The sequence below is a fragment of the Balearica regulorum genome, chromosome 2 (assembly GCF_011004875.1).
Source record: "Balearica regulorum gibbericeps isolate bBalReg1 chromosome 2, bBalReg1.pri, whole genome shotgun sequence".
NCBI classification, from domain to species: Eukaryota; Metazoa; Chordata; class Aves; order Gruiformes; family Gruidae; genus Balearica; species Balearica regulorum.
In genome coordinates, this window is record NC_046185.1 from 91,702,207 (window position 1) to 91,716,508 (window position 14,302).

General features: G+C 34.9%; 1 protein-coding gene across 3 annotated transcripts in view; it reads left to right on the plus strand.

Annotated features, from left to right (window-relative positions):
- The window catches only part of RELCH (RAB11 binding and LisH domain, coiled-coil and HEAT repeat containing), an 84,083-nt gene that overhangs the window by 32,663 nt on the left and 37,118 nt on the right, over nt 1-14,302 (plus strand). For 2 of the 3 annotated variants that reach the window (XM_075744885.1, XM_075744883.1), the window contains exons 9-11: nt 2,010-2,085; nt 2,487-2,582; nt 11,416-11,528. In XM_075744885.1, the coding sequence (XP_075601000.1) occupies nt 2,010-2,085; nt 2,487-2,582; nt 11,416-11,528 (285 nt within the window). Of the gene's footprint in view, nt 1-2,009; nt 2,086-2,486; nt 2,583-11,415; nt 11,529-14,302 lie in introns of those variants that run through there. The other variant, XM_075744884.1, reaches the window with a different exon arrangement.

Here is a 14,302-nt window from a genome sequence, read left to right on the forward strand (position 1 = left end):
ATACAAGGTGTTTTCTCTATATAGCAGTCACTCCTGACTTTTTCAGTACATGAACTCTTGTCCCAGTGTTACATGGAATAGAAAAGTAGTGCTTGGATTTTGTATTCATCATACTTTCTCATATCCGAACGTCTTGGCTACTGGCATCTGTTGGCCCTTAGAAAGACTTTCCGCTGACTTGTGTGCAAGAGGCCTGGCTTTGTCATTGTTTCTGTCCAGCATAGCCATCAAGGATTTTACTAGACTTCATCAAGGAGAAGCTTTCTTGACTCTAAATATAGGCAGCAATTGTAATGGACCCAGGCTGCCCAGAGCTTGCTGTTAATTACCCACAAAGAAATTCAGGTTCATACTGTCATACTTCGTTTTCAGTCTCTGCCAAATGAGAATAGAATTTTGCCCTTATGTAGGATTTTAATTAAGGTTTCAAGTAGAGGAGGAGCTGACGTTCTGCAGAACGACCACTGAGGTAAAGGACAGCCTGGGCAAAGGGCTGGCTGGGGCTTTGCAACTCTCTTAATGTACGAGCCAGTAGATCTGTCATTCAATAATACTTCTATAGAATAAGGACTACCGTACTGTTAAACAGAGGTTCTTTACAACTCACTACCATCTGAGTCGTTTCCTAACTTTTTTAAAGTGAACCCTTGCACAAAACCCAAGTTGATTGGAATTAAACCAAACTTGCTTCATTAAAATTTAAAATGTGTTTTAAAAACGCATATTGTCAAGAAAGAAATTTAAATTTAAGTAATAAACATAAATCCTTATTTATCATATTTTGTAAATAGTCAGAAGAGGAAAACTATTCTGGTATGTTTATCTGTATCCTCCTGGATAGTTTAAACTAGTAGGAACTTAAATTCTTAATGTGCTTTTTTTTGTTAGAAAAGGGCAAATGATGATATATTTACTATAAATAGTGTGATATTTCAGTTAATTAAAAATATATATGTCCATATACATAATTGCATGCATGTAGGATTTTGCGCGCTCAGGTGCATAAAATAGTAATTTTAAGAATTGAAAGGTGATACCACTTTCCACATGAAAAATAGGAATTGCCTTCTCCCTTAAACTCATACAGTGTCATTAGAGGATTCACACAGCAGCCGATAACACAGAGTGAGATGCTTTCTGTGCCTGTTCTGGAAGGCAAACGTTCTTTTTCCTCTTTAAGCATAGTGGACGAGGCAGTGTTAGATTAGCATCTAAATACAGGGCTCAGATAAGGCAGAGGGAGTTGTCATTACTGGAAAATAGGATGCTGCTCCTGCTACTTGCCTGTTTTATGTGATGGTCAGTCCAGTAATTGTTTTCTGGAGAACATTTCTGCCAAATTATCCTCTTTGGACAAAGTTGTTTTGAGACTCTTACTGGGGTTTTAAGTGTATGCTTAAGGCTTTGAGTAGCTTGACTATGCTGTGCATGGCCATGAGGCAGTACTTCTATAGATACATGTCTACGTCAGGGATTAGGCAGCAATTTAAGGTTAGTTTTGAGATTCTCGCTATACATTTGAATCCAACATTTAGATCTCAAAGTGGCAGTTCAGCAGTCTCTATTTAATCCTGAAGCTTGTGACTGCTCAAATGTTTTTATGCAATGTGCTGAATAAGAGCATTAAGGAAAAATACTGTTTCTTGTGATTTCTGTCCCTCACCCCGCAGTTTGCATAATTGTATGCTTCCTCTTGTATTGCTGAGGCTTCCTATTCTTCACACTTTAGGCGTATTTTTGTCTGTGCAGCAGTTTGAAAGATGTTACATTTTTCGGAACTAAAAGTCACTTCTTAATTAGGACACCCACTTCTTTATCTTGCTACAAACTAAACACCCTACAAGTCAAAGATAATTTTAAACAAAAACTTCTGCAGTATGCTTCACTTAAGACATGCTTTCTGAATGTTACTTTACTTAGCTGGTTAAACCAGAGTGAAAGGACTTGTTCAGTCACCTTTCTGATCTGTGCTTTTTTTTCCTCTCCCTCCCTTTTTGATGATATTTCAGGAAATTGTCACCAGCTTTCCATCAAGCACTACTGTCTTTCTGTCGGATGTCAGCAGACAGCCGTTTGGGATCAGAGGTATATTTCCCAGTTGACATAAACTAGAAGATCCTTTATTCTGCATGGTAGCAATAGTTAAACAAGCAGTAATTGCTTTGTAACAAGACTTATTAAGATATATGGAGACATAATTTTATGTGCATGAAACTTAATAAGGATATGCTTTCAGATGTTTAGCTTAAATATGAAACCTAGTGATAGATATGTAATTACTGGGAAGTTTTGAGTTTCTATAAGTGGGTTCATGCTTTTGAAGTTGCTGCCAGATCAAAAGCTTTACAGCTTAATGTGTGTGAGTAAATTAAATATTTTCTGGTAAGTGATCAGCCTGCTGCAATTCTTATTATTCCTTTGAAAGGATATTTTCCTGTTCCTGCGCTTCCTTTAAAAAAATCCAAACAAACGACATTGTTTTCTAGGTATCTCGGATTGCAGACAGTGAAAAAAGTGTCATGTTAATGTTGGGACGCTGCCTGCCTCACATTGTTCCTAATGTGCTGCTTGCAAAACGAGAGGTGAGAAACCCTGAAATTTTAATTTTCATTTTTACCATGATGTTTTCTTGTTCATTTTGAAGATGATGTGTCTAATTTCATGAAAGCCTGTTACTTGCAATCATGTTCTTACTTTTGTGCATGCATCTCTGCTCCTAGAAAATGGTTTTACACCTCTGTCAGGTGAGTTCAGCAAACCTGCATGGTATCCTAACATTTCTTCCTTTGCTTAAGGCACTCATTAGCATTCAGCAAGACTAACTGTTACTGTAGGTCCATCTGTTTGTGGTAGCACAAATGGTTTTGTTAGAGAAGACCATGGTTAATGTGTGTTACAAAGAGCAGAGGATGTAAGTTCAAACCATAAATTTGGTTTATTTTATCTATCAGTTTTTATAAGATTAATATTCAGATTCTTTTTCAGCACTGTGTACTTCAACAAAAAATTTATTTTACCATCTTTTTCTAGAAGCTCCATGTATCAGCCAAGATAAGGTTCATCAAAAACACCCTTTTGTAAGAAAACTAGCAATCTTGCTTATATGTTTTCCTTAAACTTAAAATGAAGCTAAATAAAATTATGGAAATGTAATGTTTATTTTTAATGTAAATGAAGATGGTGTTTTGCATAATCATTCATACTATATAGTGTAAAAAAGGAAGACTCTGAAGATGGAAAATAAATGACTGGTTTTATATTGCTTTGTTGTAAATATTGCACATTACCAAATGTGTTAAAAAAAAAATAAATATATATATTAAAAAAAAATTCAATGGCCTTATAGTTGACACTGAAATAAAGGGTTTGAAGTAGCATAGCTTGAGTAAATTTTAGCCGTTGTTGAGGGGACCTACAGTATGGTAGACTTAATAGTGCATTTTGCATAAATTCATTTTAAGGCTTTAAAAAATCCTCAAGAAATTTGTACTGATCCTATAATCTAAAACTTTATAACGTGTGAGTAATTATCAGCACCTGACATGGTGAGTTTGAGATGTACCATGGTTTCAAAGTCTCAAACTTCATGAAAGTTGTTGGTTTGGTTTTTGGGTTTGGGTTTTGTTTTTTTTTCCTGAGGGAATGGGGGTGTTAACTGGGTGCTCTGGAAATGGTTCTGTTAATAGTGTTTCAGAGTAATTCTGTGAATGTTCCTGGATCAGTGCTTAATTTCTGATTTCTTATTTATTCCTTTCCTTTCCTCTGCTTGGCAGGATGTGGTATTTTGGCTTCTTTTCACAGCTTGTAGCATAGTCTGTGTAATGCATTTAATATTTTTGTGAGCTTTTAGGCTATTTCCTACTTGTTTTGTTTTACAGTTGAAGTTACATTTGATTACACGTATTTTTGCCTTAAACAAATCATCTGTTTCAATTTGATTGAAAAAGCCGCAAGTGAGAATTGTGTAACTGGATTGCATGGGATGCTTAATGTTCCAAGAATTGAAATTTGCTTTAAAAATAGCTTTTCTCAGTTACCACCCATTGCTATAACTATTGTAATATTCTTTCAGACGTAGTCATGGAATTGGAAGGAAAACTTAGGTAGACCATCTGTTAGTACGTAATATCAGTATTAGGAAAAGCTAACCTAAGAACTAGACTCCCTTCAACAAGGTACAGCTTTGGGTCTTGTCCAAAAGCAACGTTATCATGAGAGAGTCTTAGCACAATTTTACAGGGAAGTGGTGTAAAAATACACTGGAAGATCACTAAATTAGGAAAGATATGTAACAGGTTTGGATTATAATGCAAAGTCTGCTCTGAGAAGATACAGTGGTAGTATTTAAGATCTTACACTGTCAGTCTGTTAGACATGAGAATTAAACATAATTTTCTCATGACTCCCTAAAGTACCTGTCTTTGTTCTTTAAGCATCCATCATGTTGCAATTAGTTGCAAAATCTTAAGCTGAAAATACCGTGCTATACATTTTCATTTTGGAGAAACTGGGTTTGTGGAGGTTGATGATCTCTCAGTAGGTATTGTCCTTTACCAGAGATTCAGAAGCCATTTCACCAATGCTTTTAACCCTCTTAAGGTCAGTAGCAGCCTGCCTGCTTTGGTAATAAGAGGTCCAGTAAATATTACAGTTGACATCTAAGTGACCGGTTAGTGTCAGAATGTTTGATGCATTTCTGAAATTTTTTATGTTATTTTTGTGTATTCATGCAGCTTTAATTGTTCTTCAATGTCTATAGTTTAGGTTCTGATGGAAGAAAGAAGGAAAAATACAGTATTGAGTAGGGTGGCCGAGGAGATCATTTTAGTTGTTTCTAAAAGAGCAGTTCAACTGGGTAAAATCAATAATGCATAATATATAATAATTCCTGAAAGCAACTCGTGGTCATTAAAATTCCATGTATCAACATTTAATTTTGTTTTTATCCCAAGTGTCTAGTTTATCCTAACTCCTTGAAAACATGTATGTCAATGTTTAGATTTGTATGTGAATGCACTCACAAACAAAGGACGTACTGCAAGCCAAATAGTAATTGGAATGAACAGTAACAAAATGCTAAAAACCTATTCTTCAAAAAAACCCCAACCCTCTGGCTGGGTATGCAGTCTGTGATAACGCTTCTTGCAGATGAGCAGCTTGAGTTCATAAAATTTCATCTGCTTTGGAATCTGCTTCCTCAATTGTGTTTTTACCGCTTAAAACTAAAACACATTTAAGATTTAAAAAAAAAAAAAAAAGGATCAGTCACCTTCTATTTGTCAAGAGGTATACCATAAAAAGATTCATTTGATGAAACTGTAATTATTGAAATGGAATCTTTTAAATTTTTTTGTGATAACTAATAAGTCCAATATTGATTTCTTACCTTTTATAAGATGTAAAAATAAGTATCTTTTTGTGAGGTAACAGAAGTTGTACAAACAAACAAGGTTACTCCCATGCTCTGCAGTATGTAGTCCTTTAGCAGAGTTTGAGCCAGAGTAAAGTTTTTGGCCTAATGTCAGGACCTTGTTATTCTTGTTCTTAATCAAGAAATACTTCTCCTTATTTATACCTTTCATCTCACCTGTTATGCCAGGGTTAGTTTCTGTAACTTTCATTCATGTTATGTAAATTTAGAAAAATTGTGATAGTAATGGTTTACTAAATGTTTGTACCAAGAAACTGTTATTTATAGAGAGTTCAAGATGTTAAGAATAGTTTCGCTTTTATTTCTTTGTAATGCTGAAGCAAAGATAATGCTGAATCTGCAAACTCTGGATGCCATTCTCAACTCTGCTAGAAGAAAGCAATGCTGCAGACTTAAAGTTGTTCATGTTAACATGCAGTAACTGCACATGGGCATCACCAAGACACTTTTTTTTTTCTGGCATTTTTTGTAGGTAGCTGTCTCTTAAAACACACTAGAACTGAATATCTTATTACAGATTTTCATCTCAGTCCTACGTTTTAAAAGCCAAAACATATGGCTTTGTTGAGAAAAAAAAAAAGTAGTAAAAGAATGTGGTGTTAGAGCTGGGCAGATCTAAGTGGCTGTTTTCAGTGGCTGTCAAGCAGATGCCATTCTGGTTGGATACGGATAAAGTTTGAGTTCCTGGGCCTGACAATTGTGAGCCAACAGTATCTTCTAAATGACTGTGTCTAGTTCACAGAGTAGGATAGAATAGAAAAATTTAAATGAACAAGTAAAATACTTTCTGTTACTCTGTAAAATGTAGTTTGTGATAGGCTTCTATAGATTGTGTTTCTGAAAAACAGGGATAGTGTTGACCTCAGCCTGTTTGCTGGTTCTCTTCTGGTTTACGTGGGGTGTTGGTTTTGGTTTGGAGGGCTTTTTTGTTTGGGGGTGGGGTTGCCCCCACACACACGAGAGAGACATAACCATTTTTTAATTTAAATCCTTTACTTCCCTTCTCTGGATATGACGGGCTAGCGTAGTTTTCTTAGAATGAAACAGCTCAATCTCAGAGTATCCTTTTCCTCTCTAGTCTGAAAGCTGGTGTCTTTCAACACCATGTCTTTAAACATAACATAATTCATGGATGCAAGGAGTTGAATTTAATCTTTATGAATTGAATTGCCAACTGTTACTAGTTTTGTCACAGTAGTTTTATGTGCAGGTTTCCAAATATATAGTAAATATAAACAAAGAAGTGCAAAGGGGTTTTTTCACACCCATATCTGCATCGATTCTTATGTAAAAGCATCCCTTTGGGATCTACAAGAGGATTAATTTGGATCCTGGAATAATAGACTCATCCCATGAAATGTAATTAGGGTTGTAATTCTAATATTAATAAGATGAGTAGCACAAAGTTCTGAGTCATGTATTAATCATATGATTAAATATTTTTCCTTTTAAAACTAAAAGAATGAATTCTGAACTTCCCATACAAACTTGTGCAAGAGTATCAGTAGTTTGTTAGTACTTGCACATATTTCAGTTGCTGCAGATAAGATTATTTACTGTTTGTCAGAGGCTAAGTTACAGAAGAATTTTAACATAACATTGGTTCACAATATAAGCATTGACTATTAGAGCAGATTAGAAGGGACACATTTACAAAATTGATCATAATGCCATCCTGGTTTATATATTATATTGTCACCTGATTGCCACATTATTACATTAATATTTGAAATAATAAAAAGATGACTATCCTAACCTATTGAAGTAACCAGTCTTGACACTTAACACTAAATTTATTCTTTGAGATAATTATTTTGCTTGTGAACACTCCAAAAGACACTAATTAGAGAGAGAAACTAAGATTAAGATGACTTTTGTCAGAATGTTAAACAAAAGCAATTATAATGAAGGCAACAACAGATAGAAAATTCCTCACTACCTGGTAAGAAAATTGTCAGCAAAATAGAAAAATGCTTGCTATAAGATGCATTTTAAAAAAACCCAAACTTTAATATTTTGTTGTAATACTTTTAATATGTAGGAGGAACTGTTTTCCATATAGTTGAGGTGATAACCAGTTACTATTAAAAAGCCACCTTCTTTTGACTATAATGAAGAGCTGCTCCATATACCCATGTAAATGTTGCCTTTATTGAGATCTTGAATCAGCTTAAATAGTGAATTCTGTTCAAAGATAACAGAACATGTTGTTCTAAGGGAGAAGTTGTCTAAATGTACGATGGTTAAAAAAAAAAGTGAATTTTTCCTTGGGGACACCTACACGGACAGGCAGAAGTAGAACAGAGAGAAGATGGGCCATTTCAGTTCTCCTGTGCATGCATTAGGTCAGCTTCGTAGCCTTGTCCATTGTTCACCTGCTTGTAGTTTATCTCACAGTAAAATAACTTTTTTTTCTCGCTGTTCTCCATCCAAGTAACTCACAGATATAAACTGCCTCAGATACAAACTTGCCTTTTCAGTACTGGAGGCAAGACCTCTGACACATGATGTTTTATTTCATCAGGTTGCAAGTGCCGACAATGTTAAAATGGCAGCCTGCTTGGCATCTAGTGGGAAAACAGAATTGCAGTTCTGAAAGTCACTCCTGCTGGTATTGTTGACTCACACCAACACGAACTAATCAGTTTTCCTAAGTCAGAGGGAAAAGAGGGACTTAGGGACGAACAGGACATTTAGGAAGGATCCCGAATTAACTAAGGGGAGGGTTGTTGGTTTTTTAAAACTTGTTCTTGCTTTATGAATGTTAACACAAGTGGTATTCCTTCCCAAGGAAGGCAAGGTGTTTCAAAGAGCACTGGAAGTCCTCTCCTTGATTATTAATAATTATAGTCTCTCCCTAACAATGTTATGAACTTTCCTCTTGAATTTAAACAGCCAAATGCTAATATTGTGTCTTATTGGAAAATTACCACTTTCTACAGCACTTCTCTGCTGTTTTTTGAGAATGAAAAATCTGAGATTTATTAAACAAGTCTACATCTAAGGCATGGCCCTTAGCAACAGGAAGAATGAACTCGAACCTGCCTCTAGGTTGGTTTTTTGTTCTTATCCTGAATATCCTGAGAAGAATCTGTCCCCTTTTAAGTCTTTGGGAGACTTCACTTTACCTGTTTTGTCTGTCTGAGAGCAGTTTTGTTCTTGTCCCACAGAAAGTCCCTTTCGCCTCCAGTTTTACCTTCCTGTCCATTAAGCCTCTAGGGAGCACATAAAACACTGTTCAAGACTTCTCACTGTTTCTCCACTCCCCTTAATAGAAGGAACTGTAGAAGCACTGATGCAGCGATGCAGAGAACACTCTCTTCTCCCATAGTATGCATGAAAGAATGTGACCAATGGACAAGAAAATACAGCTAATTCCGTCAGCTATAATAACCAGCTTTCTGCAAGGTAAAGAACCAGCCTTGTATCTGCCCCCATGTCAATGGTGTTAGGTTACTCGTTAGCCTTTCACACACAAGTTAGTAGTATCTAGGTGAATATTCAGAGGTGTTTTCGTTTCATACAGACTCACCTGGAAAAAGAGTTTAACTTCCTTAAATTTGAAAAGAAGCTTTTTTTTTTTTTTTAAAAAAAAAAAAGACTCATGGCACTGTTCTGAAATTCAGTGGTGGTTCTGAGTGAGCAGTTGAGATTTTTGAGTAGGTACTCAAACATACTAGGAAAGTGAAGTCAGCGTGGTGGTTTCAAAAGATGAAACGAAACCCCCAGATCATAAAAAATATACATGACCAATTTAATGGGGTATATTCTTTTAAAAAAAAATAAATTTATAAGCAGGACTTAAGAATAATTGCAAGAGCAGTTTTATAATGTGCAGTTAGGTTAGATTTCAAAAAGTTGGATCTCAGTAAAGTAACACAGGATTTTTTTGATTTAAATGTTTTTCCATGAGCTATATTCTTTATGGTGGAGTTAGTAATTATGTGTTGTATCTACAAATTGCAATCTGATTTCCTCTTTAAAAGATTTTAACTTAATGGTATTTGAAGTGGCAGGGGTTTTTATTTTTATAATTTTTTTTTTTCAAATCTTTTTGAGTTAAAGCTGTGTTTGCAGGAGAGAAGATGCTTCTGAAGTACAAAAAAAAAGTGAAATAGGTTAAGCTCCTTGCTTCCTCAGAACTTTAAATGGGCAAAACCTGAATGTTAAGTATACAAAAAATAAAGTCTAACATGCAAATTCTGGAAGGAGAGGAGCTTTAAGCTGATGAAAGTTATTTAGCTCTTTGCACAATGTAATTTGTAAAGTTTCTTTAATACAGGTTTTCAATTCACATTATTTTGCATTGTGCTACACTTATTTAAAAACAAACCCGAAACCTGGCTTACTTTAAAATATTGTGAAATAGAAATGTCCAAATTGTTCAAATATATTTCTCATTTCTCCCGCTGTACTTTCAGACTTTTTTTTTCAGTGGTGGTTAGACTATTTCCACATTCATTCCTTTTCTTCATCATGAATTCCCTAATCTGAACCATAATTGGGTTAAATATTGCCAAAATAACTTCCAGAATGTTAAAATACACTTTAGGATTTGTCTCGGTTACCTTTGGGGGGGAAAAAGAGCACGCTGAGTAGAATTCTTGTAATATGAAAACAAAAGCTTATCAGGAGTTGCCTAGTTTAGGCAATGCTCTAAAATAAAAGTATTGTTCTATGCTTACAATAAACATAGCACTTGCTTTTTAGGAAAATAGAAGTTGAGCATCGAGGGCGTCTTTAATGTTGTTTCCACCTGTCCACCTCTTTTAGTAGGCTTATTCTCAAGAACATCATTAATAGGTCACTTTGAATGTCTGCCAGGAGGAACTGGCAGCTTCCTGCAACGTTATTACAAATATCTATACATTGTTCCATGTTTTGTATAATCTTTCTTAGTAACTTCAGAAGTGTTACCCACTGTCATCTGCTTGTTTGTCACAGCTTATTAATTCACAAAAAGCTTGTCTGCTGAAAGTGGCTCAAAAGTACACGGCAGGTGGGAGGGGAAGTCTCTAGGTTACTTGCTCATGTTTTCTGTGCAGACACCTAGATTTGTTTTGTTCTTTTCCCTCCACCTCACAGTGTGATGTTTCCGTCCCTAAGATATTAAATCACCTAGAAATTTGTGTGGCTTCCAAATTCGCTTGGAGTAAAGGCTCATGTCAACAAAGTCAAGGAAAGGGATTTCCAGTCCATGTTTTAGAAACATTTGTTTCTTCTGGGAATGAATACCATGAGCTTCGAAGGCATATTTAGAAAGGAGATGGTCTTCACTATTGTCAATAGCCTCATATTTTCTTTCAGTTAATGTTTTACACAGTATTTTCTTGGTAGTTTGTTCCTTAAAGGAATTGAATTGCTTTAAAAAGAAAATTCAGCTTCAGATATTGCTTCTTTATTGAAATAAACAAACAAAACAACCCCAACAAACCTTTGGAAAAAAAAAATCATACGGTTCTCAGTCAACACAAAATAGAGGATATCTGTCTGCAGTCACCTTTACCAATGTATGTTTCTCAGTGCTTATTCATACTTGAGCACAAAACTGTGTGCATGCTTAATTGGAAATTTTAATCTTTAACTCCATGGCATCAGAAATAGCTTCTTCCGTAGGAGCTTTGTTCCATAGGTGTCTATGGAGCTCGCTTCAGTTCAGTAGGTATGAAGGCAATTTAAACCATGATTATCCTCTAATTCTGGTTACAGATGACCTGTATATGTTAATTGTAATCTTTGCAGAGCTTTTTATTTCATGTGCTGGTTCTCCCCTGATCTTTCCTAGCAGGAAACTAATTCTAACTTTTGTAGACCTTCACTTTTTTCAGGTCACTTAAAAAAAGAGATCAAGACTCTAAAACATCTTCTCTAACTGTTTTGGTGTTGTGTGGCTAGATTTATCTTCTTAGTTTCTTTTGCCATTAATGAATATATCCCCAAAGCGTTTTTACTTTGTTTGGTTTTCCCCTACCCACAATTTTTAGGAATTGATCCCACTCATACTGTGTACAGCCTGCCTCCATCCTGAACCCAAAGAGAGAGATCAGCTTCTACACATACTGTTCAATTTGATCAAACGACCAGATGATGAGCAAAGGTGTGTTTGCGTTTGTCTGTTGCGGGACAAGAAGGAACTTTTTTCTTTGTCAAAGAAGCAGAACTAATAGTGGATATTATGGGATTATTTTAACCAAGTTTCACTTAAGTTGGTATTTTGCTGATATAGTGTTGACAAATTTACATGGACTCAGGACTTTCCATGTCTCTAAGTTAACTACCATGTTAAGTTGGGGAAAATAGCATGAGGAAAATAGTATTCTTCCTACTTATAATTGAGTACTGTGGTAGCAATAAAAATTCTGAAGCAGTGATTTAGTTCTGACAAGTGTCAAGAGCTTTGTTTTATTTTGGTTAAGACTTTGAAACAAAGGATACTTTTTATTTTGTTTTATAAATTTAGTTCTCCCTTAGTACTCAGGAAATCTGATTTTGTACTGATCTAGATAAGAATATCCTTAAGGTTGAAAGACAGTACCCTAGCTGGTATGTTTCCTTCTGTAACTGTGGAAAGATTTTTCATATTTGACCTGTAGCTCTTCCGTTATTTTCGTTAGAGATGTTTTGTAAAGCATCTGTATCTATTGTTGCTCTATTCTGTCTCCAGACAAAATAGGCTTTATGAAATAGGTGGAAAACATTTCTTTTCAAGATTCTCTGAAACTGAAGTTTTCTGGTCTTTCTAAATTGTTCACATGGGAAAATTTAGAGATCAGGTATAATTGAAAGAGAGGGCTTTGGAGACAAAAAAATGCATAAATAAATAAAAGAACGTGCAGATTGAAAACAGAAAAAGATGCAGTCCTTGTTCTACTTCAGATTCATTAGAAATCTACTTCTGAACCATCTACTATTATCTAAATTGTTTTGAATGTCCCGTGCAGATTCAGAAGCTATAATTATTTTGTGGTTGAAGAGGGAAGGAAGTTACATCTTGCTTGTAGTGTCTTGTAGTTAATTTGTCACAGGATTGGTGGCCTGTCAAGTACGCTTTTCACATGGCTGTTTAGCTGCAGTTAGATGTGTCTTTTCCAGCAGGTAAGAAAGAAGAAAATCCAAGCTTCTTTTTCCTTCAAGTTGTTCATTCTTTGTTGTGAGTTAGAGATTTATATCTAAAAATAACTCATTTTCATCAGAAATTTGGGAAGAATATTGTGCCGTAACCTCCAGGACAAAACACGTACATACATAATACACATTTACATATGTAAAAATCATAATCAGTTTCAAAGGTGCCATAAAGCCTGACTGAAGAATAGGTCAAATTCCATCAAATAAAAGATATCCTGAATACAAATTAGATAGAAGATACTTATTCAGAAAATACTTATTCAGAATTTCAGTTGGTTTTTTTATACTTACATATTTGTATGCAAGTGTATTATGCATGCTTGTTTTTTATCTAAATAAGTTTAAATAGTATCAGTCTTGTGTGATATGAAGTAAGCAAAGACATTCAGCTTTAGTCAGCAGAACGATGGTATTAATTATCTCATGTTATTTCTTTACCTTCTGCTATACTGTACAGGCCTACGTTATATGTTAAAGTAGCAGTTGATAGCAAGTTGACTTTTTTAATTGGTTAATTGCAAGAGATTGAAATGTGACATTGCATTTCTAATAATGAATCCATTAAAATAAGTATTTTATTTTAAATATTTGACCTTGTAAAGTATGTTAACAATTTTGTGGAAAGTCTGTATTATAATTCTTGCCCATGTGAGAGGCTTTTTGATGCATGCAGATATGGCATATTGCCATAGTCTTGTATACTAACATTATATTTAAAAGGCCACTTTTATCCTCAAGGCTTTGCTCATTAATGTACTACTCAACTTTTCAAAATGTCTATCAAATTCTCTTCTGCAAAGGAACAAATATGTGTTAGCTTTTACTTAAACTTCTTTTTGGATAATTATGTTGGTTTTGGAAGCTAAGGAGCCATGAAGAAGTCAGATTCATGTTGGGGTCTTTTAGGACAAGGTTAAAACATAGTTCAAAATGCGAACTCTTGAAGATTTCCAAGTAATGTATGCAGAAGCAGCACTCTTAATGAAAAGAAGCTAAAATGCATAAAGCTTAGTGTATCTAGTATGACTCTTCATCGGTCATGTGATACCACCTCTTACAGAACACACATAACTTCCTGACATAGTAAGGAAAACTTCAGTAAGTAAGTTTTTAATATAACCTTTAGGAGTAACAAAATAACCTTGAACTGTGTAATATAAGATTGAATTGCTTACCAGTGCATGCAGTCACTTTCTAAAACCTCTAGAAAGAGTTTAGAAGTGTTAAATTATGTCTGTTCTGCTCTTGCTTCTACCTTGTTCCTCTAGTCTGATTCTTGATTTCACTTTGGTTTCTGTACTGATGAAGCAAACTAGTGCTCTGATGAAGCAAACTAGTGCTCTGCTGAATCATACTGATTTGCTTTATGTTCCTGCCGAAGTGATCATAAGTGCAGAACCTGGAGAGAGCTCTGAGGAAGGCATTCCCAGCATCTTGTGAACAAAAGAGATCATTAGTACAATAGAAAGAAGTTTTTCCTGTATCCAGTCTAGACCGCAATTTTTGCAGCAGCTTAGTGTTAAGATTTTTTGTTTCAATGACCTGTTTTTGAGATCCTTACAACCTTTCCTTCCCCTGAAATACTGATTGTTGTCATATACTTTTAAGATGGTTATGGTAGGCTATTTAAAATTTTTAATATTTTTGCAATATTTTCAAGTTCCCTACTTTATCGGCAAGGCAAGAGGGAATCTGAGTTTATTTTAAGATTTCATGGAACTTTTTTGAGAAGGTTTGATTAAA